The sequence below is a fragment of the Monopterus albus genome, unplaced genomic scaffold, assembly GCF_001952655.1.
Source record: "Monopterus albus unplaced genomic scaffold, M_albus_1.0 scaffold194.1, whole genome shotgun sequence".
Taxonomy (NCBI): domain Eukaryota; kingdom Metazoa; phylum Chordata; class Actinopteri; order Synbranchiformes; family Synbranchidae; genus Monopterus; species Monopterus albus.
Window position 1 is genome coordinate 633,448 of NW_018128074.1, and position 26,111 is coordinate 659,558.

The 26,111-nt window shown below is 40.1% G+C and overlaps 4 protein-coding genes across 6 annotated transcripts in view; 2 read left to right on the forward strand and 2 right to left on the reverse strand.

The window, feature by feature from the left end:
• The window catches only part of dazap2 (DAZ associated protein 2), a 6,883-nt gene extending 2,017 nt beyond the window's left edge, over positions 1 to 4,866 (forward strand). The window contains exons 2-4 of the mRNA XM_020617752.1: positions 1,126 to 1,244; positions 1,344 to 1,592; positions 1,711 to 4,866. Of these exons, the coding sequence (XP_020473408.1) occupies positions 1,126 to 1,244; positions 1,344 to 1,592; positions 1,711 to 1,839 (497 nt within the window). The 3' untranslated portion in view covers positions 1,840 to 4,866. The remainder of the gene's footprint in view (positions 1 to 1,125; positions 1,245 to 1,343; positions 1,593 to 1,710) is intronic.
• A 5,227-nt stretch (positions 4,867 to 10,093) lies between these two features.
• On the reverse strand, positions 10,094 to 16,722 carry bin2a (bridging integrator 2a). Of its 2 annotated transcripts, none has more exons than XM_020617772.1 (13): positions 15,167 to 15,374; positions 13,968 to 14,075; positions 13,793 to 13,873; positions 13,516 to 13,570; positions 13,332 to 13,426; positions 13,111 to 13,206; positions 12,833 to 12,940; positions 12,636 to 12,721; positions 12,478 to 12,553; positions 12,301 to 12,383; positions 11,398 to 12,031; positions 11,205 to 11,280; positions 10,094 to 11,105 (listed from the first exon to the last, which is right to left on the reverse strand). In XM_020617772.1, the coding sequence occupies exons 2-12, from the start codon at positions 14,049 to 14,051 to the stop codon at positions 11,227 to 11,229; spliced, it is 1,452 nt and encodes a 483-aa protein (XP_020473428.1). In that variant the 5' UTR covers positions 14,052 to 14,075; positions 15,167 to 15,374; the 3' UTR covers positions 10,094 to 11,105; positions 11,205 to 11,226. The 2 variants fall into 2 exon arrangements, with proteins under 2 accessions (XP_020473428.1, XP_020473427.1); XM_020617771.1 differs by lacking the exon at positions 15,167 to 15,374 and adding an exon at positions 16,481 to 16,722 and having other exon boundaries at positions 10,095 to 11,105.
• LOC109970297 (uncharacterized) lies at positions 15,428 to 17,820 on the forward strand. The gene is made up of 5 exons (XM_020617774.1): positions 15,428 to 15,622; positions 16,735 to 16,840; positions 16,952 to 17,058; positions 17,253 to 17,425; positions 17,522 to 17,820. The coding sequence occupies exons 1-5, from the start codon at positions 15,517 to 15,519 to the stop codon at positions 17,795 to 17,797; spliced, it is 768 nt and encodes a 255-aa protein (XP_020473430.1). The 5' UTR covers positions 15,428 to 15,516; the 3' UTR covers positions 17,798 to 17,820.
• Positions 17,821 to 17,906: 86 nt separating this feature from the next.
• Positions 17,907 to 26,043, reverse strand: racgap1 (Rac GTPase activating protein 1). Of its 2 annotated transcripts, none has more exons than XM_020617770.1 (17): positions 25,880 to 26,043; positions 24,902 to 25,007; positions 24,583 to 24,785; positions 24,338 to 24,480; positions 23,895 to 23,964; positions 23,753 to 23,806; positions 23,572 to 23,649; positions 23,258 to 23,375; positions 22,809 to 22,951; positions 22,388 to 22,552; positions 22,194 to 22,289; positions 21,197 to 21,395; positions 20,886 to 20,991; positions 20,365 to 20,497; positions 19,890 to 20,016; positions 19,709 to 19,808; positions 17,907 to 19,463 (listed from the first exon to the last, which is right to left on the reverse strand). In XM_020617770.1, exons 2-17 carry the CDS (start codon positions 24,984 to 24,986, stop codon positions 19,388 to 19,390), a joined length of 1,896 nt encoding a protein of 631 aa, XP_020473426.1. In that variant the 5' UTR covers positions 24,987 to 25,007; positions 25,880 to 26,043; the 3' UTR covers positions 17,907 to 19,387. The 2 variants fall into 2 exon arrangements, with proteins under 2 accessions (XP_020473426.1, XP_020473425.1); XM_020617769.1 differs by having other exon boundaries at positions 25,884 to 26,042.
• Positions 26,044 to 26,111: the final 68 nt, after the last annotated feature.

The window sequence follows — 26,111 nt, forward strand, 5'->3', positions numbered from 1 at the left end:
ATAAGTGGGGTAAAACTATGGAATAATTTAAATGTGGACATAAAAAATAGTACTAGAATTGACGAGTTTAAACATAAATATAAAGGTATGTGTCAATCAAGATATATGCAAGAACAGGCTCAATGATTAATTAGATGGAACATTGTGGGTGTGGTGTATATTTTGTAACCATTCCTTAGTATATTACTTGTGTGATGTAAGAATGTTAACACTGTTAAAATCTATTTTTAGTATAATATGTGTGTGGGTAGAAGTGAATCATTTACTGCTTGCAAACCAATGATGGTAAGATGATGTCATGGGGTAGGACTGGATAAGTCTGACTTCTTCCTACTCCATTCAAGCATGTACTAGGTATAAGCACATTGATATTGGATTAGCATTTGTTGGATATGTGTAAAATTATGTGTGTTGTCATATCAACTGTCTTTACATGCTTGAAAGAATAAATCAAATCAAAAATTACAAAACTATTGTAATATTGAGAGGATAGTTTTAAGTAATTTTAAGCAAAATCAGGTGTGAATATACTGTGGTTTTCTGTCTTTTAAGCATCACCACCAGCTCTGGCAACTTATGAAGGACATTTTTGCATTTTGTTCATGTCACTAGAATCAAATCTCTCTCACAAACCCAGGTGAGGCTAAAGACAACCAGTAATTATTCAAGTTTGAGTAACAATTACCATTAACAATGATCACAACATTTCCAGTTTAATTTATCTGAATAAACTATAATTAATTCCAGTTTTTATAGCTACAGACCAGTTTTTATAGTTACAGACCAGTTTGAACTTATAGTTTTTGTACATCATTGAAAGACATTTTCATCATGGCCTCCTTTTTCCTTTGTGGATAAAATAAATCTAATTAATGGTCCCTCTCCTGTTGAGGGCCAGTTATAATTGACACTATCTTTATTTGTGCTAAATTCCTCAGTTGTCCTTATTTAAATATTAAGATGTCTTCTGTTATTTCTTAAATTGTGGTATTGTTTGCTGTGTGTTCTGACACAGTAAACATAATGTCCTATGTTTTGCTGTTTGCTCACCCTGGGACTTGTGTGTCACTCACCATCAGTGGTAAAAGATGACTGTTAGTTTTAAAGTGAAATGTTGTTTTGCAGGTTCCTATCCACAGCAGGCTGTGTACCCTCAGCAGAGCACTGCACCCGTATACCCTCCTGCTATGCAAATGTCTCCTCAGGCACCCCCTTACACAGACACACCACCTGCATATTCTGAGGTTATTATTGCATTTATAAGTTGTATGATAATACAGTCAATACTCACTGTAACTGTTCTACACCATTTTAAACCTGTCTTTCCATCTCTGTGTCTGCAGATATACCAGCCCAGATATGTGCTTCCACCTCAGGTGCCTGGTCAGGTGCCTCAAATGTCATCTCCCTACCCTGGTGCTCAGGTGTATATGCCCATGCAGCCACCTATGACTGTTGGGCCGGTGGGCCAGAATGTCCCCATGGCTTACTATCCCATGGGAGCTGTGTACCCACCTGGTTCAACAGTGATGGTGGAAAGTGGCTTTGATGCTGGTGCTCGCTTCTCAGCAGGCAGCAGCGTTTCCATTCCAGTGAGTATCCACGTACAGTAGCTCAGTGATTTTAAAGTAACCGACCTGATCACAGTTATGCAGTGGCTTATTTTATTTCTGTTTATGTTTGTGCATGCTTATTTGTCCCCCTCTGTAGCCCCCACCCCCTGGACATCCCCCTAATGCAGCTCAGTTGGCCGCCATGCAGGGTGCCAGTGTTGTAATGACACAACGCAAGAATAACTTCTTCCTGGGTGGATCCAGTGGAGGTTATACCATCTGGTAACAGCAGCTCCTCAATTCCTCCTCCATGCCTAAATCGTGTCCCCATCCCCAATGATTCCCCAGTTCTTCCCCCATCCCATATGCCTCCCTCTTCAGGCTGCTTGGCCATGCCACAATACTGATATCACCTAACGGAATGTAATATTTTAGAGCCCTCATGAAAGGTACAGTACTCCACTTCTGACCTAGAGATCAGATGATAAATGCCATTGCCTGGAGAGGACAAATTGTTTTTTTTTCCGCAAATGTCGTAGAATTCATTCCATAATTCTTTGCTGGGTCGAACCTCTTTGGTCACTCCAAACTGGACCTCTTTCAGGCATTTGTTTAAGAGACCTGGTCTCCCTTGATCGAATGATTCACAAATTACAATGAGTACTTGTATGCCTGTAAAGCTACCTAAATGACATGTTTAAATATCAGACCCGCATAATATAGTTTAGCTGCTTTATGGTGAAAGTGAAACGCAGTTACAGTTGCAGTTAAAGTGCAAAAAAAAGAAATCTCCTCTTGTCTTTTTTTGGAAAATTTTTAGTGTAGTTAAATTAATAGATGTGTACTAGTTCCTTGTAAATACCAGTATGATGATCATGAGAAATTGCATCTTAACTATACAAAAAAAAAAATACAACCCTCTGCATCTTAGATGCTTTTAGGTAGAATTGTCTTGTCCTTTGCACAGTATCCAAAATACTACAGCAAATATGGTTGCACAGTGAACTACCTATCTGACAGTGTGTTCCATTTAAATTGCTTGTAAATTAAATAAATTAAAGAAAAGAATTCAAGAAAAGAGTCCATGCAATATCCAAAGTGGTTTACTGTACCTTGTTGGGCAACTTGTAGATGAACATAGTGAAGTGCCAAAGAGCACTGGGGATATCCCTAATTTAAAGCAAATTAACTTCAGTAAACTTAAAGGAAAAAAATTAAAGTAAATCCAAATAGTAAGTTGAATAGGAAGGAGTGGTTGGTGTAACATTTTAGCTTATTTGTCTCCTGTTGCTATTCAGTCGGATACCCAGAGTTTATACACTAAATGTTTATTGTGCAGGTTTTAAGAGCTACACTCCATGACTTCTTTCACACAGTGGAATTTGGTATCGTCAAACCAATGTTATTTATTCACTGTAGATGAGTGTCACCTTTGTGATAGCATTAGTTTGTAGTCAGCATTTTCTAAGGTTGAGGAGACAAATTTTTCAGTGTTTCTTTTTCTTCCTACATTACTTCCCACATTCAAGTGATTTACTTGGATAGTTAGGCTAATACATTTGTTAGTATAACCAACGAGCTGCTTGTACCAAAGATTTGGTCTACAATGCACTTGTGTTTGGTTGTGACTTGAAATTTGAAATGTCACAATTTAAAAGCAAACGTATCGTATAAGCAGTTAATGAGATTGTTGATACTGAGAGTCTTCAGTCTGACATGACTGCAGTTGTTAGTCAGTATGTTGATGTCACTTTCTGTGGGTCAGTTGCATCTTCAGGCTGTTGCATACTTTTGCACCTTTTGCTGTGTACAAATTTGATTAAATACCTTTTTAATCAGGATTGCACCGCTTAGCTAATCTGAGACATTGCAGACAAGGGGCTACTCTTTTTCTGGTTTCATGTTTTTTTTTTGGTTTTTTTAATTTAAAAAAGCTGTGAGATTTTTGAACATTTTAAAATTTTACAGTGATTCTTATTCACCAAGTCTATTCCATCTTGAGGTAATGCCAAGATGTGCCATGTTGTTCAGTGGCCTGAAAGTGTATGCAGACCGTTTGCAATGAGCTTTTATCAGTGAGCTCATATCATTTCATTTTGTGCTGCTAATTGTACTTCTTTAGAATCTTTACATAACAGGTTTTCTTGCAAACTCAAATACACAATCTGAAACTAGGTTAAGTCAGTGTGAATACCATCAGCTGAGCCTTGTATATATTCTTCATTTTGGTGTCTGGTAGCGGTAATGTGTCACTGGGTATCCGACACAACATATCCAGTTTTAACAGCTGTGGCCTTCACAAAGCAAATGCTGTTGCTGTCAACCAACATTTAGTGATTTCAGTGTTATTGAAGTCAGAAAGACTGGTTGTCTGGAAAACTGCTTCATTCATCTGATGAATCTCTGTGCAGTTCATTCACAAAATTCATGCGAGACATGAAGGACGTGTCACCCCAAGTATTTTCAAAATGTCCCAGTATGCTGTCATTTCACAGTTTTGCTGGAGAAGAGGCCACAGCTATCAAAACTTAAGAAATATCCTTCAGATGGTTTTCTTTTTTCCATCTCTGCTCTGATTGTTAAGCAGCATAATTGTGGCTTAGTCCCAGCAATATGAAGTACTGTAAACTACAGCTGACCAGTAGATGCTATGCCAACCACAGCCAGCAAACGGATCATTCTTTGTTGAAGGAATATGGACATTTATAGTTCAGGGACTCTCTTTACAATATTTTGTAAAATAGATCTATGTACTAAAGTGATGTGATGGACTTTGGTACACATTCTATCTTTTAAGATTACTAAAGGAGATGAGTGTCACTACAGTTTGCTGAGATATGTCAAAGATGGAATACTTTGGGAAAAAAAGAACTTAGGTGCACTTAACTTTTTTATACTAAACTTAAAATTTAAAATGTAAGTTTAGAATAAAGGTTATTTTGGAAATTTGAAATGCCGCAATTGTGTCGTTTAATTTTATTGACATGTACAATTTATTTGACCGAAGCAATCAAGATCATTGTGAGACTGGGTTTTATCTGGCATTTTGGTTATTGTAATTTTGTGATTATAGCTTCAGTGTTGTATTTTCCTGGCCAGACGTCATCACAGGTAAAGTTTTATCAGCTTGTTTGAGTGGGTCCCTCCACTGGCCTGGCCTTTATGCTAATATCAGGAATCAGTACTCATCACCCACCTTAGTATACAGAAAAACAATAGAAAAAAAAGTTTCATTTGGAGATTACAATAAAGTACTCTGTCTGTTCACACCCAAAATACTGTCACTTTGATATAAAAAAGGTATTAAGTCTAAGCATGGATCTGTATTTTTGTCATCCTACACTCCTGGTCTTTCTGAAGCAGCTGTATCCAGTAGTCCCCCATACTTCAAACCTTTATGAATCTTAATTTAACTTTAGCTGACATTGATAAATATCAATAGTTCTTTGAAGCTGTGGTTTGTCTTGTATTGAATACATTAAACTAAGGTGTTTGATATTTTATCAGCAAATCAATTCTAACACCCAGGATCAATGTAACTTCAGAATAGTGGGCGTTTGTGCTGGACTGTATGAGATTACCGTATGTAGCTAGGTGTGTCAAACTCACAACTCATGGTGATGTGTAGTATGTTGCCTCAAAGGTTTGAATTCTTTGTGCATCATTCACTGAGAGTCAGACCGTGGGCAGGAGTGCTGATGATTAAGACATCTATTACAAAATACATTACACATCATAAGCCGTAGTGCTGGATAATGGCGCACGTCCAGAATCATGTTTTATTGCCTTCTGTATTTACATCAAACTGGGACGCCCTCAGTAACAGTATGGTACGGTCTTACAAGCATACAAAACAAAGCCCGGCACAAAATCAAATGTTTGGCTGTCCTCTGTTCAAGTGAACAACACCGTTTCAGACTAGCTTATAAAAGAACTGTGTAGAAACATTTTTTTTAAAAGCAACTCAATATAAAAGTAACAGCACCAGAAAACAACTTGGTTTGTTTGAGGAAAGTGGCTTCTGAATCAAACGACACACTAAGAAAAACAGAAAAATGGCTGATAAATATTGTGTAGCGCACAAGCTAATCTTTCATTACAGCAGCTGTTACTGTAGACATTTTAAAATCCCACCACCTGTTTCATGCCTAGCTCTGCTAAGCTGCGCACACCTGTTGGTTGCCACCTGATCCACATCCATCAAATTCTCTCTTAGAATCTTATCTTTGATTTTTTTTTTTTTCCTGCACCTCAAACAAGGTTTATCTCTGACAGGTGTGCAGCAAGTAGCGGCCTTCAAAATGCAGATACAGGAAAAACAGTAAGTTTCTTCTTCATCCTCCACAGACTCACTCCCTGCTCGTCTTTCACTAGGTTCATATGAAGTATTCCTTCTTCTCACTCCCAGGCCGGTTACTGTTGTCGTCCTCTGGGTCCTCTCCTGGAGCCAGTTCCCCTGTCGTCCTGTAGTCTCCTTTGTTGTGGCAGAGATACCGGTACAGTAGGATGCCCAATGCAAGTACCGTCAGTAGGAGGAGAGCAATAACCACTAAAAATAAAAATAAATAAGGCAAAAATATTTAGTAAATGTAGCTTTACGATATCATGTAACAAGAAAAAGTTCCTTTACCTGCAATTACTACGGAATCTGAACTCGTGGGGGCAGCTGTTGTGACCACTGTAAAAACAAAACAGACGGTTTTTAAACCATCAGTGGCTGGTGAGAGATAAAGTAGAAGGGTCATGAGATTCTTATCTCACAGGTGGGGAGTGACCAGCTCGAGTGGAACCAGGCAAAAAAAAAAACAAAGTGTAGGCATTACCCTGAATCACAGTGGTGTCTGCCTGTGTAGGAAGTGGTGTTACTGGAGCTGATAAAACGACACAAACAACAAGGTTATGATATGTTAACCACAGCATTCAGTGCCAAGTTGTACATTCATAACAGATCTTTAAAAACATGCAGTGTGCTTACCTTGTGTCACATTTGTGTCTGTATATGTGGAGAGTGTTGAGGACACCATCTCTGAACCTGGAAAATGTAAATATGTCAGAAATGTCACAGGGTTTTATCTGCAGCACAGTGCTAGAAGCGACTTGTGTAACTGCATAGCTGAATATTAGGTCAAGTGTTGTGACACAATAATGGGATTACAGATGACTGGAACTGAAACAAACCTGTAAACCTCCAATTTATTTCAGAATCCTCTGTGATACAATGACATAAATCAACAAACAACAGTGGTAGAAGTACTGAAATCTGTTTGAGGAAAAAATAGCTGTACCACCCTTTAAATATATGCAATTAAAAGTGCAGTACTGTGCTAAAGTTCCATGAATCTGTCCACAGAAAACTCATCGGCAGCCATTTTGGTTCAATGCTCTAAAATGTGAGAATGTCTTGGTCTCACTGTAAACTGATCTGTTTTTTCCAGGTTAGTCAGATAAAACAAGACTCTGAAAGGTGCACCTTGGATTCTAGAATAGAATTGGAATTTGTCAATTGTGAAAATAATGGGTGTGGGGGATTAATCAATAAAAATAAGATGCTCCCCTAATCAAACAAATGTACAGTGTCAAAAGTCAAAGTAGGCAGCAGAATGACCCTAGTATTATATTATAGGATATTATGACTGATGCTTTTCTTGCAGAGGTGGAGCTCATTTTAAATACTGCAAAACAAGGCATAGATTAATGTGTAATAAAACATCACATTTGGGTTTAAAATCTGAAACATAAGAACTCTTAACTTTCAAATAAACATGGCCCAGGGTTAATATACTATCTGTGATGGTAAACTGAATATATTTGGGTTTTGATGTGTTGACAAAAGTGCTGTGTCACTTTGGCCTATGGAAAAATGTCATGAGGATTATTTTTTTTACAATACTGTTTCCAGCAGGCTGAAAAATAGATAACTGACATTATTATAGCTGCAGCCCTACACTCGGTGCGGTGCTGCAATAGTGTGACGATATAGGATACCGGGTTCACGATAACAAGACGAGACCATATTTTAAAAGTTTTTAAGAAATCTTCAATGACTGGAAAAATACTCTCTTGTTCGACTGAAAGTCACAAAATGCAAAACAAGGCAGGTGCATTTTGAAATGTTTTAACTAATCATCTGGTATTATATGTCACTTCAGTTCTAATTTCTCAGTATGAATTGTAATATGTGGTAAAATATCAATATGCAAACACTGTAACTCAGCTGGATGTTAAACTGTTTTGGTTTTTAATCTATGAATGCGGATATACTGGCGGTAGAATTGGTGCCAAGGTAAACGAGGTTTTGTCAGCAGCTTGGCTAACCACAACAAACACTCACGGGCTGGAAACGTGAACGAAGCCACTCACGTGTACTCGTGACATCGTGGCCGTATCGTACACACCTACAACACTCCCCCTGTAACCCCTCACCCTCCCAATAACGCAGCCCTGTGCGTTAAAACAAAGCAGGGAACTACATTTTCACCGGACTAATGTGAACGTATCGTCACACTCCATTGTACTGGCCTGGTTCAGTTATAAACTAATACTGCGACAGCGTTTGCCTCGACCATAAATATGTTTTAATATCGCGAGATTCACTGACACCAAATCTCGTCACATGCTATGTGGCTTTGCCCCAAACTTTCTATTTATCAGCTATGGATGGATTTGATAAACACAGATGTATGCTACATTACCACAAATTATAGTGCTCCTAAAAGTACCAAAACAATAAATAACAGCACACTACCTCTCTACCAGAGCATTAGGTGACATGATACATTAATGGTTGCAAAACAGCATCCTACAACCAGCTGATGTTACATGAACCTGGGGCTTTTGGGGCCAATAGAGGCTCTTGGGCCGCGTTGCTCATTAAGCTTTGGAAATCAAATGTATCACAGTACAGAAAAACAGACATTAGCAACTGTACAAATCAACACTTCGTAGTACTGATTTCATGCGTACTCATTATTTAGGTTTGCCGTTTAACTCACGGACAGAAAGAAACAGAAACAACCTGTGAAAATAACAGACATGTCCCTGGCAGTTCCCTAATAAAGTTTTCTAGAATTGGAACCATTAATTATCGTCAAAAGTTTTATTTTAAAATAGCCGGTGAACCGCCTTTTCTTCCACTGTTGCCGGCGACGCGCTTCATTACTCAGCTGACTTTCTTTGTCTTTGTGAACGAACTCAGCCTGGCTCTTGGAAGGGAAATAAACTTCTTCATCCTCACGCCCTCAATAATAAAACTCACTTTGCAAGGTAACCCAGAGGGAACTACAACGTGGGCTATTTTCTGATCAAATATTCATGAATTTCAAACGCTGAACAATCATTGTTCGGCCCGGCTGTTGAGTGAGCTTACCTGAGCGCAGCAGAGCGTCTCACAAACCTATTTAACTTTTTCCCAAACTAACTTTTACGCTGGAGAAAAATGGCCAACACTAGCCTACTAACTTAAATGTGAAATATAAACTCCGTGTGACTCTGTAGAGGCGTTTCGAACCTGCGTTTGTGAAATACAGTAGGCCCCCTCCAGCACTCGTGAGTCATGCAGGACCCGCAGACAACGCTCACGATTTCCGCCCTCCCTTCCTCCTCCGCTGCATGTCGAAGATCGTCTATGAGCGAGACGCACTACTCGCGGGTTGAAATCAGACTGGTGCTTGTTTCACTCACCACAGATGGTTTATAGCTACTGTATTTCGAATCAAGAATATGGCTGATAGTAAGTTGACAATGGCATCGGCGTTGTCAGCCCTTGGTCTATGTTGTGAAAGAAGAAAGAACATTGCGGAGGCGAAAAATAAGGAGAAACTACACTAAAATAAATCATGGATACTACTGCAACAGAGTCGATGAGTTTCCTGAACCTTTCTCTTGTTGTGCACTGATCAGCCAATCAGAGTGGTCAGATGGGGTCAGCTAACAATTCAACATGCTGAATCGAGTCTGACTAGTTCTAACAGTGTGGGGCACACCGCAATAGGGTGAGAGACGCTCACCGACGGCCCGACAGTCGCCTTAGGCCCAAGACACACCAAGCTGACTGTCAGCCATGAACATCTGTCACCCTAGTTTCTAACTACCTTTGACCACCAGAATCTTTTCAAATCATCCTTGAGTCCAAATGATCATAAATGGACATTTGTACCAAATCTGAAGAAATTTCTTAAATGTGTTCCTGAGACACCACACTCACTAGAATGGGTCACACGGGACAACCTGAATATAGAATCCCTCTGGCCACTGTTGTCTCCATCGCTGAGGTATAACAAGCCATGTGAAACAGCCCGAGGATTTAGTCTGTATGGTTAACAAAAATATTTTACAGTTCGGCCACACTCTGTTACACTTTGTCTGTCAAACTGACTATGTGGCAGATACAGAGTTTGTGTCACAGGGAAATAATCATCTGAATTTCTTGTCAGGTAGTAGATTTAAAAGGGTTCACACATAGACATTTTCTTAAAACTACACAGTTGAAACTTGTTTGAATGATTAAATATGTCTGTTGTCTGCAGTTGCTCCTGATGAGCTTTTTGACCTTTGTCCCATCATGTGTGAGTTCAGTTGTTTTCTCTGTCACCAAAAACCAGCACATGGTGGTTTCTATGTCTGACTGCCACAGTAAAAAAATCTTGTTACAGTTCAACAAGTGCCAGTCTTTGGGGCAAGTCAGCTACAACACATTTCAGGAAGCTCACGTCTATTGTTTTATTCTTATAATAAATGAAGCATAAGGAAAAAAAATCCACATTGTGTATTATCATATTTATCTAGTAGATACAGACCAACATCTCTTAGCCAGACATCATTACAAAATCAAATATTTTACCTCTGAAATTCAATAAGAGTCATTTTAGATGTAAGCTGTATGCAGCAGAAAGCCATATCCCATATAGGTTATGTTGCTGATGTTTACAAAGCACTGAAATCTGAATTTTGTACTAATTACCTACTCATCAAATAATATTTAAAAATAACAGCTAGTTTAAAGATGGCACAAAAGACTGGTTTATCTTACAGTATACACTCAGCCATTAACAAATTTAAATTTAATCTAAACATGAATGGAAAATGAATCCCAGCTGAAGCCCCTCGATCAAAACTTGTTAAAAATAAAACTGAAAAACAAAGTCAGCAGCAACATGAGAGTGGAGTTAGTTTAGTTCCTCGTGAAACTGAGACCACAACACAGCACCTCTTTCTACACAATGACCATGTTGGAGTCAGTATGTTTTCTAACAGTGTAAACCTATTAGTGCTTTTATGTTTGCTAAAGTTACATACAATATCTATGATTTTACCATGCACCAGTTTGGTACAGCATACAATAAAATGTATGTGTATACTTTTGACTGTCACAAAACATTACAGATGAAGTTTTACCCAAAGACACCTTATACTGTATTTACACTTGATCTGAATCCAAGATAAATAAGAAAACTAACAGCAACAAGTTAGTGCACAGCACATCATTCATGATACATTTCAGGGCGGCTGTCTCCACAGTTTTTCTTTTGTGCAGCTGTTGACTTCTGTCATATTCTGTTCAGACAGAAAGATTTATGAAAACAGGAACAAGAGGCAAATAAAAAAGAGAATTGACAATATGTGACTTTTTGCATGTATAGAAAACACAGGAACCTTTTAGTAAAGTGTGAAAACTCTAAACCACTGTGCTTTTAGAGTCCAGGGCGGTTGAGTTTTCTGCAGGAGCCTCCTAGACAGGACACAAAGAAAGGAAGAAAACAGGAGAGTCATGGCACAAAACAATGGCATATTCATAGCAAAGGCCTGCAGCACCAAGCATCAGCTGTGTTCTAATCAAATTACTGACCTTGTGAGAAATGCTCAGGTCCTTAGGCTCAGAGTTAAACCCAGAAATGTCACCATTCTCCAGTCCATTTGGTTTAACAGTATCAAGCATTACTGGGCTGTCTTCTCTTTCTTCAATGTGCAGGCTGTTTTCGGCAGCACACAGCTGCAGCTCCAGACTCTCTGAATCGCAGGAGTTGTTCGGTTCGGAGCTGCTCTCACTCAACGGAGCTTTCTCACCATTTGCTTTATTATCAGATTCTGCTGATGGTTTTGTTTCAGGCTTCTCCTCTTTTATGCTCTTCTCCTCATTAACCTGATTGTTGTCCTCTCCTGCCTTCAGTTCGTTTCCAGCCATCTCAACTGCAGATTCTTCTTGTGCAGGAGAGCTGCAGATCTCACTGTGGCTTGATTCTGCATCCTGGTCCCCAGACTCAGACGTGGGGCTCTCCAGAGGTGTTGCCTCTGGAGACAGAGGTGGTGGGGAGACAGCAAGGGAGCTGCTCTCTCTGGATAGGGTGCTGCGGAAAGGTTTGTCTGGGGACCTGAAACTAAACTTCTGACCATCTTTAGGATTGTAGTTCTTATGAAACTCAGAAAAGCTGGTTTTCCAGGCTTTAGGAGACATCAAACTTCGTCTCTTCAGGGAGCCATACCTGTAATGTTTAACAGAAAAAAAGCAAGACCTCAACGTATTAAAATAATACATCTCAATATTAATGTTCACCTGAAAGCAATTCTACTCAACATTGTGGCATGTGCAGCAGCCAAGGTATTGTCAATGAGGAAAATGCAAGAAAAACTACTTTAATACTGTAGTTTTGGGCCCACAGAGCAACTGTTTGGCCACGAAACATCATATCTGGACTACTGAGGTTAAATGTACAGCATTATGTGATCTGTGAAGCTAAAATGCAGAGCTTACCGTTGCATTCCCCTCACAACAAAGGCTTTGTCTGGATGCTGAGCCTGCAGCTCGTGTAACACGTTCTGTAGATCACGGTTGAGCTAAAAGAGGTATGATTAAGGAAAGAAAACTTTAATACTGAATGTTGTGTCCAAAATAATCTCAGCTGCTCAGCCAACACAACGCAGAACATACCGTGTTCATTTCCTTGTAAAAGATGCCTCGCAAACTTGACAAAGCTGAGAAGACAGCCACATAGCATCCAATACGGCTAAAGGAGCAAAACACTGACACATAAGAACCCCACAGATATCCACAGTTATCATATGGTAATAGAAAATATTCTACCTCACCTGTCATAAAGCACAGGCAGCTCTTCTTTTAGCTCACTGTTGATATATTCATAGACATGTTTGGCATAATTCATCTCTTCCTCTGCCTGAACAGAAAAGTGAAAAACGATGAAGACTGAAAAATCAAATACAGTTTTGATCAACTGTGGTTGAAAGGCACAATAGAAAAAGATGTGTACATTTTCATTATTAATGACCTTGTTTATCTTGATATCATCCTTCTTCTTAGCAGTCTGCAGTGCCTCCAGGTGGTGACGGGAAGAGTCATAGTCGATCAGTTTTCTTCCCCTCTTGGCAATTTTTTCCTACAGATGGAAAAGACAAAAGATCCAGATATATTATCTATGTGTGCATGTGTATGGGTACTTGTGTGTCTTTGTTGGTTTTAGTGTGTTTGCTCTCAGGCCTGAGAGCAAACAGAAATTTTCCCTGTATATTCAGTTATGTTTGCTTTACTAGCTTCCTAATGCCTTACCCTGACATCTGGAAACTGGTTCACATAGGACTCCATGGTGCGTACGCCCTGATCTAATAGCTTCGCCTCGTAGTCATTCCACAGGAGGTTCTCCCCCTTATTAAAAAGTGCAGCATACATATTGCATTAATTATATATGAACAGAGAAAGAAAAATGAGGGAGTTTCTGTTTCCTGTGGCAATGTCTGACTCTTGCTGCTTTTGATTTTACCGGCTCTGACCTCTACAATAGCTCCCAAGTCTTCCCCTGCAGCCCAGTCAGTTTCATAAACATCAAACAGAGACTGGAAAAGGCGTGTGGAGGCTTCACGCATTTCTGGAAAAGCAGACATGTCTGTATGAGATCAGCAGAGGACACAAATCTACAATTTTGCAGTGTCTAGAAGCAAAAAAAGCATGCTTCACCTCTGACTGCATTAATGTAGTTCCTCAGGTCCTTATACATTCGATTACCATCGATCTGTAAATCGATAAGAGGTTTGCATGATTGCCACTCTTTAGATTTATTGATCTTATAACAGTGGGTTTACTGACTAAATGAATCAGTCATCCCTGTGTTTATATATATATATATGATAAAACATTGTAAAACAACAGTGGAAAATCATTTTTTATTGTTCAAACCTCTAAGAGCATTTTACTGTCCGAATAAACATCCAACAGTAAGTCCATACATATTCACCTGTTGGTCATTAAACAGTTGGAGACAATATTCAAATTGGTCATCTCTGGTCTCCACAGTCTTTCCCAGCTTTTGTAGCACCTACAGAAAAACCAGATATCTCAACATAACAGTGATAAATGGTGAGAAGTGCTTTCACCTGTTATTTGGAAAATAAGCTCCTGCAGGCTTTTACCTTTTCTTTGCTTCTGCTCAGCTGTCGTTGGACTTTCTTAGCAAAGTCACCAGAGCTGCCTTTGGGACTTGTGCTCTCTGCCATATTTTGTTGTGTTTGTATTTATTCCTGATGATGAAGCAAAGTGCAAAGAATACATTACATTAATGGAGTATAACCAAAATTAAACTGTGGTGTTACAGGCCAGTGGCATCACCTGGCAAAAATTTATAGAGCGAATACATTTTTCTTGAAAGCAACATTAGGATGATATTTATGTATGCTGCCATCTAAATATTATTTTCCACATTAATTTAGACTATTATCCCTCTCCATCTTCTCCAGCCACCAGAGCGCTAGACTCAAGACTGTTGGAGAGCAACAATACCTCTAAACCACCCAGGGTTGCACATTAAAACAAGCACTTTACAACCATATACTGTTCAGGTATGGATGCTTGTCACCACTTGTGTATTGGAACGTAGTGGTGAGATCAATAATCAGATCAATTAGTAATCATTTAGCTAAAAGTTGTTACATTATGTTATTGTATATTTTACACTGACTTATTTTTGCATTATTAATCTGTATAGAATTTTATTGCATATAGTTCAGTCAGTTACAATGCATCATATTTCACAAAGGTCTTTATATGTTTTGTAGGATAGTTTTAAGCTGTCATGTGACTATTAACCATAACTTTCAGATAAATAATGAATGTGTAAAAAATAATATTTCTCTTTGAGATTTAATGGAGTAAAACAGAGGTGGAATGTAAGCGCAATTTCTTAATGACTTTACTTCTACAAGGTGCAAATATGAGAAACTTGTGCTTTACTTGATCATTTCCATTTTGTGCATCTTTATATCACACCAGTTCAATTTAGATGAAATGTTGGAGCTTCTTTTTCCTCCACTACATTCATTTGAAAGATTTTGTATGCAAAACATGATGAGCTCATAAAATATAATTCATAGTTTTGATTATATAAAATAGCCAAACTTAGCTCCTCCCCCACCAGCTACCACAGTATAAGGCTACGTATACCTAAATGCATTAGGATTAATAATCCATTTCATTAATACTTAATTATTAGCCTAGTTATAACATTGTGTGTGTGCTTTTCATGGGCTACTTAAGTCCTTTCTGAGTAATGACAATGCTTCCTCCATCACAAAATAAAAAGTACAGTACAAATATGGATGGACCCAAAACTTACCAAAAAAAGGAAAATAGAAGACATTTTCTAAATGGAATGTAGACGTTTCCACTTGGTAAATGTGATTTTTTTTTTCTTTTGAATTTTGGGTTAAATAATCCTCCATAGTCAAGTAGCACAATACTGTAGCCTGCTATCAGTAGGCCACCTGAGGCTTCATCTACCTCCAATGCGGAACCCCGGATGTTTTGGTAACCGTTGCTCTAATGACTACAATGCCCACAATTCCATTAAGTGACGTCACGCCCACTTATAGCAGTGGTGAACTTCGGTCAGGCTGCGTGGGAAGAAGCTTGGCTCCGTGACACCGCTCTAACCTTGTGCTGCTCGCCGCGCCGCACGACGCGATCATGGGGAGCGCGCTGGTTAAATGCGCCGTCACCGACCTGGGCATCCAGTGGGCTGGCTGGGCTGTGGCTGCGGCTCTCAGAACCGAGAAGTTTTATGACTTGGCGGGTAAAGTGAACAACTAACGAACGCTGTTTTGCAGCCATGTGTTGACTGTTGTTTGTTTTTGTTTATTATTCAGCAGACAGAGAAACGAATTTAACGGCTTCATTAACCTTAATTCAGCTGCGGGGCTGTAATATCATTTAAAATTGCATTGCGTTTAGATGTTGAATGTTCATCATTACAAACCCTGTGTTATAACAGCTGTGTTGTGAAACAGCCCCAGAGCTCCTCCTCCAGCATATCCACATTCTTTTCTGTTCATTTCAATGGGAAAGTCTGTTCAGACTCTTGGTAGGTAGGCTGAAGTAGATTCAGCCAGTTTATCTAAGTGGATCTAGTTCATCAGGGGCAGACAGCACAATCCTGGGAATCAGGATTTTCAAAAAAAAAGGGGGTTTGTTTGTGGGCCCCAGACAAGAAGGAGCCTCTCCTGTAGTGAGGACACCAGTGTGCTGGTCTCACCTTTACCCTGGTTAAAACAACAACAATGTAGCACTGGCATTGGATTGTCTTTTGTGTTAGTAAACTCAATCTCTCTAAACGGAACAAGCAATGGGAAGGTGTTACCTTGGGCTTTATACATTTTTTCATTTTCTGAAATCTTCATACGGCAAACAATCAGTTAATGAAGAAATAGTGGCAGATGATTTGATAATGATAATAACTGGTAGCTGCAGCCCTTCAGGCTGTGAGCTTTAATTAAGTGCTAGACATTTGTGGCAGCTTATGAAGGAATGCTAAGGACAGTATCAATGAGGAAGTTACAGATTTGCAGTTAAACAGGACAGGACAAGGTGCTGATTGGCTCACATACAGTCAATCATCAGATCACTTGTTACATGTAAAAACAGTGTAGCTTACCTGTCGGGACCAGATATTAATTCTTTACTTTCACAAATGAACCACCACGACACTTATCTTGTACTCGTCCTCTTTCGCTTCTCCACTCCTCTCTGTGCTGCTGATACTCTTACCCTTGAACTTTGGAACCAACTGTCTGCAGTATCCTGGGTAAAAGATTTATCGAACACGCCTTACTCCGTCCACCATGACCATGTCCTAACCTTCCTGACTCTGCAACTTGTGTCCCTCTCTCTCTTTTATTCTTTTGGCAGGATCTGCCACATTTATACTACTTGCGCACCTGAGTCGTATCTGGGGAGGAGCCAGTCATGTCCGACAGCAGGTGCAGACTGGACTGGTGACAGCATGGGGACTCAGGTGAGTAAGGCACCATTGAAGGTCAGAGCAAGAACTAATGAATCTAAAACTCATGTTAATGTATGATGCCTTGGTTAAAGAGAGCGTATATTAACTATGCGCTTTGTGCAGGCTGGGTACCTTCCTCTTCATGCGGATCCTGAAGGACGGACATGATCGCAGGTTCAACAATGTCAGAGACAGCCCAGGGACTTTCTTTGTATACTGGACTATTCAGGGTACTTGGAAGTGATGCAAATGCCTTCTTGTTACCATAGTCCTTGACCAACTCAGCACTGAAGTGAAGGCAGGGTTGCCTTGTCTAGGTTCTTGGTCTGTATGTGCAGTTATTGTAGGTTGGAGCTGTAAATGCTTTTAGTTCATCACAGTGAACAAGGCTGGTTGAACATCATTTGTTTTCCTGTTTCTCTAGCTGTGTGGGTGTTTGTGACCCTCCTACCCACCCTCATCCTGAACAATGAGAAGCGAGACACACCTCTGGGAGCGAGAGACTATATTGGCTGGACTGTATGGGCACTTGGCTTCGCTACTGAGGCTATTGCTGACCAGCAGAAATGGCTTTTCAGGCGAGACTCACACAACGCTGTAAGTTAACAGCTTAAGTCCTGCAACCACAAATGGCATTAATGCCTTTCACTGAGTCTAACAACTGTACCTCCTGATTTACTGTTGTGGCTCCAGGGGAAATTCATCCAGAGTGGACTGTGGGCCTACAGCAGACACCCTAACTATTTTGGAGAGATTCTGCAGTGGTCAGGTCTGTGGCTCTCAGCCTCATCAGTGATGCAGGGACCTCAGCTGAGTGTGGGGTCCCCGCTCTTGGTCTGGTTCCTGCTACGCTACGTCAGCGGTATCCCCATCCTGGAGAAACAGGCCATGAAGAGGTGGGGCTCTGACCCAGCCTTCCAGGCCTACATCAGGAACACCCCTCTTCTCTGGCCATGGCCTAAACTTTGATGTTGTTGGACATCTACTCAACTTTTGCATTAATAATTGTCACATTCTGAACAAATTTCAAAATATTTTTGGGTCTGACAGGAGAGATTAAGTATTTTTATCAAGACTATCAAGATACCCTTTAGTCTTGACAGCAAAGATGCTTGTTCTCATTCACTTGAGTTGTTAGAATCATGTGTCGAGGTCTGAATAGTTCATAAACTGGTGGTTTGAGAGCAGATGGCAAGTCTGTATCAAGCTGGACCCATCACTCAACACCAGAGGCTACAACACCATCCTAACAACCCTCCCCCTTCCACCTCGACTCAGGACTCTTAACATGTATTTTTCAGTTCTATTTTTTGGCCTTTTAGCATTAATTTTACAGCAAATCACCCTGACTCAACATGTCTTACAAGCCAAGTGAACTAACCCACATGCAGCTTTAACCACTCAAGGTTTAAATAAAGGTTAATGCTGCATTCATGTCTTAATCCAGTTGTATTTCTGAGTATCTAATGCATAAATATCATTCACATCAACATCCAAGTGAGACATACGACCTGGAAACTCAGATTTTTCTGAAAGCTCAGATACATTCAACCGGACACGAAACTTGTAAGAGGCTAAAAACCAGATTATTACACCAGCCAAAGATCATTAATCCAAATGTAATTTAAGTCTGAACAACAATAATAAGGTGTGATAATGTCAAACTATTTTAATTATGACAAGTCTAATCATAGAATCATCCTAATGTCTCAAGGCAGATGTTGTTTGAATTGTACTTTATAAGTTAATGGATTTTAGAAAGCATATTTGTACTAATAGCTGATCAAATAATGCCACAGCAAATAAACTGAATATTCTTACAAAGTTAAGTTTTGTTAAAGAGCACGGCTCACAACAGCCTCCTATAGTATACACATTACACAGCAATAGACACTGAAGGAGTAAAGTAACTGGACAAAGATAACAGCCTGCAGCATAAACCACTGGACAATGCTTCTGGTGATCACCGGCTGTGCAGGACACACCGTAAAACACAACGCGGCAACATTTCAAAACAGTGGCGTCTTTTCCAGAGACTGATCACTGCCAGTAATAATCATCACACTCAGTTAAGCAAGATCTTACACTTGAGGTTTTGTAATTAAAAGATGAAATGAACTAGGCATGTGCTTAAACATTTATAGTAAAATTCTCCAAGGGATCAAAGAATCAAAACTGAATAGAAGTACAAACATCCAAACTAGAACATATGGTTACAAGCAGCCACACATTCAATTAAAACTTTGAATGAAATTAGATGAACTGGCTCTTCAGCTTCTGAGTGACACATGAGCTGAAAAGCTGTCAAAAATGATTAGATTTACAATCACATCACAACTGTATACATTTTCATCTATAAGCACACTTCTTAAAGGGTTAAAAGGAAGAATCCTTTTACAAACATGCAAACTCATACCAGTCTGAAATACTACAAGTGTTATAATATATGGAGGAAGACTACGATGGAGGCGTTCATAGCAGTTAGAAAGCAGCCGGCCCCTTGTTATGTGCTATGTGTATTAAAATGTAAATGACGCTGGTTGTTTCAGGTGCTCTGGATTATTTGAGGAGTGGAGATGAGAAAAACTTTCCTTGGCGAGAGAACCCAACCGCTGATTTGCTCTTGCTCCCAAACCTGCAACAAGGAGTGCACATCATGATGTTTAATGGAATTAGGAGTCAGAATCAATGAAGGATAATATATTTTACAGCAGATTAACTTGTACGTTTAAATGAATTAGCTTTTTCTGTAAATTTGAAACAAACCAAAAAAAAAGTACAACAGTCATTCTAGAGCCAATTAATCATTATTATGGATTGTAAAACCAGTGCTGTGGTTGTACAACAGTGGGCAGGAGGAGACTAAGCTTGTGTGTTTACCTGGGTGTCAGACTGGACTTCATGCGCTGAGACAAGGAGCTGGACGAGGGGGTTTTATTGAGCTGGTGCTCTGGAGTGGTCAGAGGTCCCAGTATGCTCACTGCAACAGCGCAAACATTAAAATGAAATGTCAAACAGTAAACCGATGTGCAGAACAACACAAAGTTTAGTGAGTCTGTACCTCTCTCAGGGGTGGCATAGCAGTTTGCGTTCTCAATGACCAGATGGTCCAGGTTGGGCTGCACGTTTTCCGACATCACAAACTGGCCCCAGTAATCCACAGGCAAAGCCAGCAGACGCTCCACCACCTGAATAGCAAGAATTGGTAAAGATGCAGAAGAGCAGGGTTATTTCAGTGTGTTGCCTCACCCTCCTCCAAGAGGGCCTCGCTGGGCATGAAGGTGCCTTCAGCGAGACAGAGGGGAAATACTAAAAAACAAATGTGTAGCGTGGTAATTTACTTGACTGCAACATTATATAGGAAAGAGATTTTTGGTGGCCCAACTGTTGGAACTCTTACATTAGGCCGGTATACAAATTGTCAGAAAACAGCAATCTTCTGCCACTTAACATCATTTTTAATTTAAAATGATATCAGTCTAGTGGTACACAGAATATATTATACATACCAAGCATGACAGTTTGTTCAGGCCCACCTTAGCTTGTCGTTTGGTATCCTGCAGGATTGTCATAGGGTCCGGGTTGGGAAGCGCATGACCCACAATAGTTGGACCAAAAACTCGAGCCAGGTTACTAATGTCCATCTTAGTGTCCAAACTGTCTGCAACTCTGAAAGATTTTATTGCATTCACTTAGGTCTATCCGATACGACATCACACAGCCACAATCTGAGGTGTATTTTAAATTAAATGCTGTTAACCAAATGTCTAATGCTCAGTCTGAAAATCAGCAAATTAGATCCAGCTGAGTTGTTTATAACATTCGGAGCACATTTTTTGCCTGAAGAAGTTTAACCCAATTAAATTTAGAGGATGCAGTAAAATTCAAATAAGGTTGGTCACAGAGAGACCAGAGCATTCTTTGAATATTAGCAAATCCCAATACTGAATTTGTAGCAGGAATAAAGCCGAGTGAATGCTCTTAATCAGGTGCGCTGGGACATGCATCACTCAGTCGGGTATTTGATTATTATATTTAGAGGAGAGTAGCTGCTAACCTCTGGAGGTGAAGGACTAAGAAAGCCAAGGTATCTCTGTTGGGCTGTGGCAGGTCACTGATGGTTTGGTACATCAGAGCTTTACTGTTGTCGTCGTCTGAAACCTCTAAAGGGAGGACAAAGAAAATGGTTCTGTCAGCAGAAACAGAAGGCTGTGTGGATTCATTAGCTAATTTAATACGATATGAATATATATATATAAACAGCTACTAAAAAGGCTAACAAACTGAAAAGATCCAGTTCTCTTTCTGGCTGTGGAGTCCTCCACATCAGAAACAGCTGCCAACACCAGTCACATGCACACACATTACCAGCTGCCTCCATGAAGGCACGGTTGAGGCGGAAGGTGACAATAGGTTCCTTGAGGTTCCTCAGAAAGTCTTTCAGGAGGCCAGTGATGGCATGGATGTCGTCCACCTTGCTGAGCACGGGAACCGTTTTGCTGCGGAGAAACTTCTCCTTCAGCTCCTTCACTGTACGATCTACACCAGACAGGCGATACAGCCCAGCCTGAGAGGGAACAAATACAGTTATTCACTATTATTTAATTTTCTTCTGTGACTTTACTTCCTGCCAGTTATTTTCTGGACGATCCTCTTTCTACCTCAGAAAATAATGACAGTCCATGGTGATATATCCAAAATGACTGTTTTCTATCAGCAGTTCAGATATTCAGTTTACTATCAGATTCAACAAAGCGGCAGTGACCCCTGGATTAGGGGTTAAAATGTCGATCATCAATCAGTCTGAACAGAGCCACGGACCTACAGTATGTTGGGTGTCTCTCCGTCATCTCCTGCCATCTCTTTACCATCATCATTATATTGTAAAAGCACAAGGTGCCATAAAAACAACAGCTGAGAAGCTGCAACTGGCAAAAAAGTTTAACAATAGCAAAACAGGTTCTGTCAATGGACGATCAGTGAAGCTTTAGCTATATTCCCACATCACTGAATGGTGCAAACAACATTACTCATGAGGTCAACATGTGTCAATGCAATTCTAGCCATAAGGCAACATCTCATGACCATCTCATGAAAAAAACGCCACAGAACAAAAGTGAAAAACAAAGATGAGACAACATCAACCAGGAAGGAGAGACAGCAGCACAATCACCCAGTAATTAACAAATTTGGAGGCCCTCCATGGCCCAATTATGGATTTAATCTCCCAAGAACAGATTGTAAAATCTTAGTTACAGCTCTGTCTTGGTTTAAGGGGCAAACCATTAAAAATAACTACTGAGAAGTGAGGCTTTACTGTGCTTCGTATATCTGCATATTATTAGGACAGGAAAATGCCACTCACCTCATGCAGGCCTCTTTGCTCGATCTCACTGATACAATGGACCACGAGAGAGGGAATCATAGGTGACATGGAAGGGACATAGTCTGCAAGCACGCCCTGGAAGTGAATGAGAGACGGAGGTAAACTGTGATAAGACAAATGAGGAAATAAAGTGTACATGTACGTGCCTGCCATTAAAAACTGTTCTCACACACCTCGCCAATTTTGACTGGTGTACCACCCAGGTTGGGGATGCACGGCAGAGGGCAACGCTCCCGACACTCGGGGTGCGATACTACTCTGCAGTCACGGCACTTCAGTGAAATCTTGCCAAACTTGATCCTCTTTCCACAGGGCACGCAGGATTCAGGCTTAATGACCTATAGAAGATGTTAGACAAGACTTAAGAGGCTGGAAAAGTCAGTGAGTCGACAGCTATAACATGTTCCATCCCACAAATTTCATTAAATTAACTCCAGTAAAAGCCCTGCTTAAATAGAAGTGCACACATAAGGACCAGTTTGAAACAATTCAATACCAGTGCCAATAATTTTCTGCAAAGACAATGACTGTATTTTGGCAAAAAAAAAAAAAAAGTGACTTTAAAATTTGGAAATGAAAAGTGGCCATTCTTACAGTTTTGGAGACAAACTCATGGAGACGGACACCTCCATTGCTCTGTGGAGTGCCAGGCCCGGTTTTCGTCTCTGCCTCAGGAATAGCGGGATGCTTGAAGACATCTTCAGACTTGACAGATTCAGAGTCCCACTCCATGGCAGCTGAACGGGAGATAACAAATACCATTGTGCACTTGTGAGAAAACCTACCATCAACTTACTGCTGCTGCATGTTCAGTCTCTAGGAACTGAATTATGTTCAATTTTACCATGGCTACATCACATGCCTTTGAAAACATAGATTTAGTGGATGATAGTTTGACACGAGCCTCAGTTTGTCAGTTCTTGCAAACTGAATTAAAATGCATCATGTTTCCTGTACTTGAAAATAAAACCATTCTTTTAATGGATTTCAGCCCAGATTAACATTAGGACAGGGTAATGACGGGGTCTTCACACTGATCTTACCAGTCTTTCTCCTGCTGCGAGTCCAGTAAGGGACTGTCTCAATGGTAGAAACTGCCTCAACAGGTCCTCCATTTGCAGGTACAGTCACCGTGGTCTTTGTCACCACTGTTTCATTTCCCTGTCACAAATACATTATTAGCAACATAACAAAAGAAAAACAAACAGTCATCAACCACATACAACCAGCCTATGCCCAACAATGACTTTTATGATCTAGTTACAACAAACCATCAGTTTTTGGCAATGTATAATGACACCAAAAACTTAAGTGATTAAAAAAAAGATGATAATATTCAGCCTGGAGCAAACCATACCCTGCCTGATGTTCTGCCGGACGATCGAGACTTTTTGGAGGCCACTGGAGGACCATCAACAAGGTTTCTCGAGGAGCGCTAAAGTCAGAAAAGCAGACAGGACATATACACCTCCAGTAAACATGAAGCCATTCTTCAAAAAGAAAGGTTTCAAGACACATAGTCCACATGTACTTCATACCCTCTTTTCTCGTTTCTGGAGTCGCACCGTCCTCACGTTGGAGGAGTCCCAGTCCTGTCATAGATAAAGCACATCAGAATCAGATTTACAATGTATACATGCTATTTTAACCCTAAGCAATGCTGAACAGGAAGGTACTTACAAGCGAGTCATCCGTTTTATCATAGCTGATATCTGACAAGATGGAGGCGGATTCATCTATGGTTGTCAGTCTGTCAGAAACAGAGAACATGTTGAGCTACTCGGCAGTGCTTCCCACTTTTTAGGTTGTCAACTACAATACACTTGCCAATACATTTTTGCTTTTTGATTTATTTGTAATTTTATCCTTTCAAAAATCTAAACAAATGCATTCATGTGAGAAATCGATGGAGATGGCAACAAATAAAGAAAATGACTTTCATAGCTGAAAGTTCGCTTGTGAATACAATGCTGGAGTCTCTGGTGTCAGATGACCCCACATGCGTGAAATCCCCCACAGAGGGAGCCCATACGGTTTCAGAAACCAGAGACTGGAACCATAAAACATCTCAGTACTATATACATATATATACACATATACACATATATATGGGGGTACCTTACCTTCGGCTGGTATTTAGATTGGCTGCTCCCTGACAGTTTGTGTTCAGGAAGGCCAGAGCTGAGCGCTGCTCTGCACTCAGTTGGATGCTGGTTGAGGATCCCTCACTGATCAGAAGGTCACGAATCAACTGAATTTGACGGTCCTGTATCATACAAATACAAAGAGAGGACACATGAGAAACCACTTGAACCAGACTAAATCAACACATATTAGCAAGCGCGAGTTGCCGCTTGATCAAACATACCAACTTCTCACAGTCAGCCTCTGCCTTTTGTCTACGCCGGATCTCCACATCAACTTGGTTGCGAGCATGTTTCAGTTTAACCTCCAAGGCCCCCTTCTCTGTCTCCGTTTTGGTGAGAACCTCTTTGCAACACCCCAGGTCCTGCTCTGTCCTCAGCCATTTGCGACGGCAGTCATCAAAGTTTTGTGCCATTTGAATAAAGCCTGGAAAAGAAGATGAATGCAGTATTGGGACAGGAATCTATTTAAAGAGCTAAGGCATCTAAACTGTGTCAAATGATACTTTTTAAAGGAAAAACCCAAAACCATAAACCACTCACTGGGTTCAACATTCTCATTAAGAAGGTCAGCTTGCATCCTCAGCTTATCATATAGGCTCTGGAGGCTCAGCACAGCAGTTTCCATGATTTTCTACAATTCAAGAACCTGAAAGAGATGAATTATAAGGTAAATGTATTTAAATTACAGGACAAAGGTTCTAGGCACCTTAGATGTTTAGATTATCTTTCATCATGCAATACTATAGTGGTATCTGTGTGGTCTCCAATTCATTCTGCACTGAAAAACGGTGTGTAAGTGTAAGGAGGACTGATGCCATTTTAAAGGAAATGGGTGGTCACACCAAATACTGAGGTTCACTTTTTTTCTGTACTTAGTGTGAAATGAATTGCTAAATAATTGAACTGATAACTGAGTAAAAAGACTATCCATAGCACTACTCAGGACTACTCTAGCATACTCACTTTAATGTTAGTGCCTATAACTTTCGCACAGTACAGTACTGTAACGTTAAACTGAGCTGGTGTATAACTGCTTTTCAAAGTAGCTAAATTAAGACAGACAACAAAAACATATTAAATAGCCCCAACACATCAACAGGTTCTCTTAAATTTTACTGAATGTAAAAAAAAAACCCCATAAACAAAAAACAAGAGCACTTCGTGTTCATCTGTCTGTTTAAACATTCTGATTTCTTTACCCTCTCTATGGTAATCAACCCGTATCTTGTTGGATCCTACTGAAAATATAAATCTAAAAACGACTCGCAGATACCTGGTTTCACTTCACATATGAATATGTATTCCTCATTACACAACGTTTGGTTCATTCGCTAAAGAAGATATGGTCCATTTGTTTGTGCTGTGCAAATGCACAGGGAATACCTTTAGGGTTACAGTTAGCTTACCGTTAACAAGAAACACGACGGTTAGCTACAGTTGGGCATCAGTTAGCTGCTAACACAAAGATAACTTCTGTTTTATTGCTCATGTTTGCAATCATTAGCTAGCAACACTTACCTACCGTTTAGTTTCTGAAGAAACGTTGGTTTGCAAAACCCTTTCTGTTTTTATTTCCCCACTTCTTTAGCGACCACTTTGTTCTAACTTTGTTCCAACTATACTCTACGGTGAGCGCGTTGCATTTCAAATTTCGCCGTTAGCCAATGACGACAGACACTGCGCCGAATGGACAGCTCTGAAGATCACACCCCTGTGTACGTCAGCCATGACGTCACTAGAGGTTAGGCCA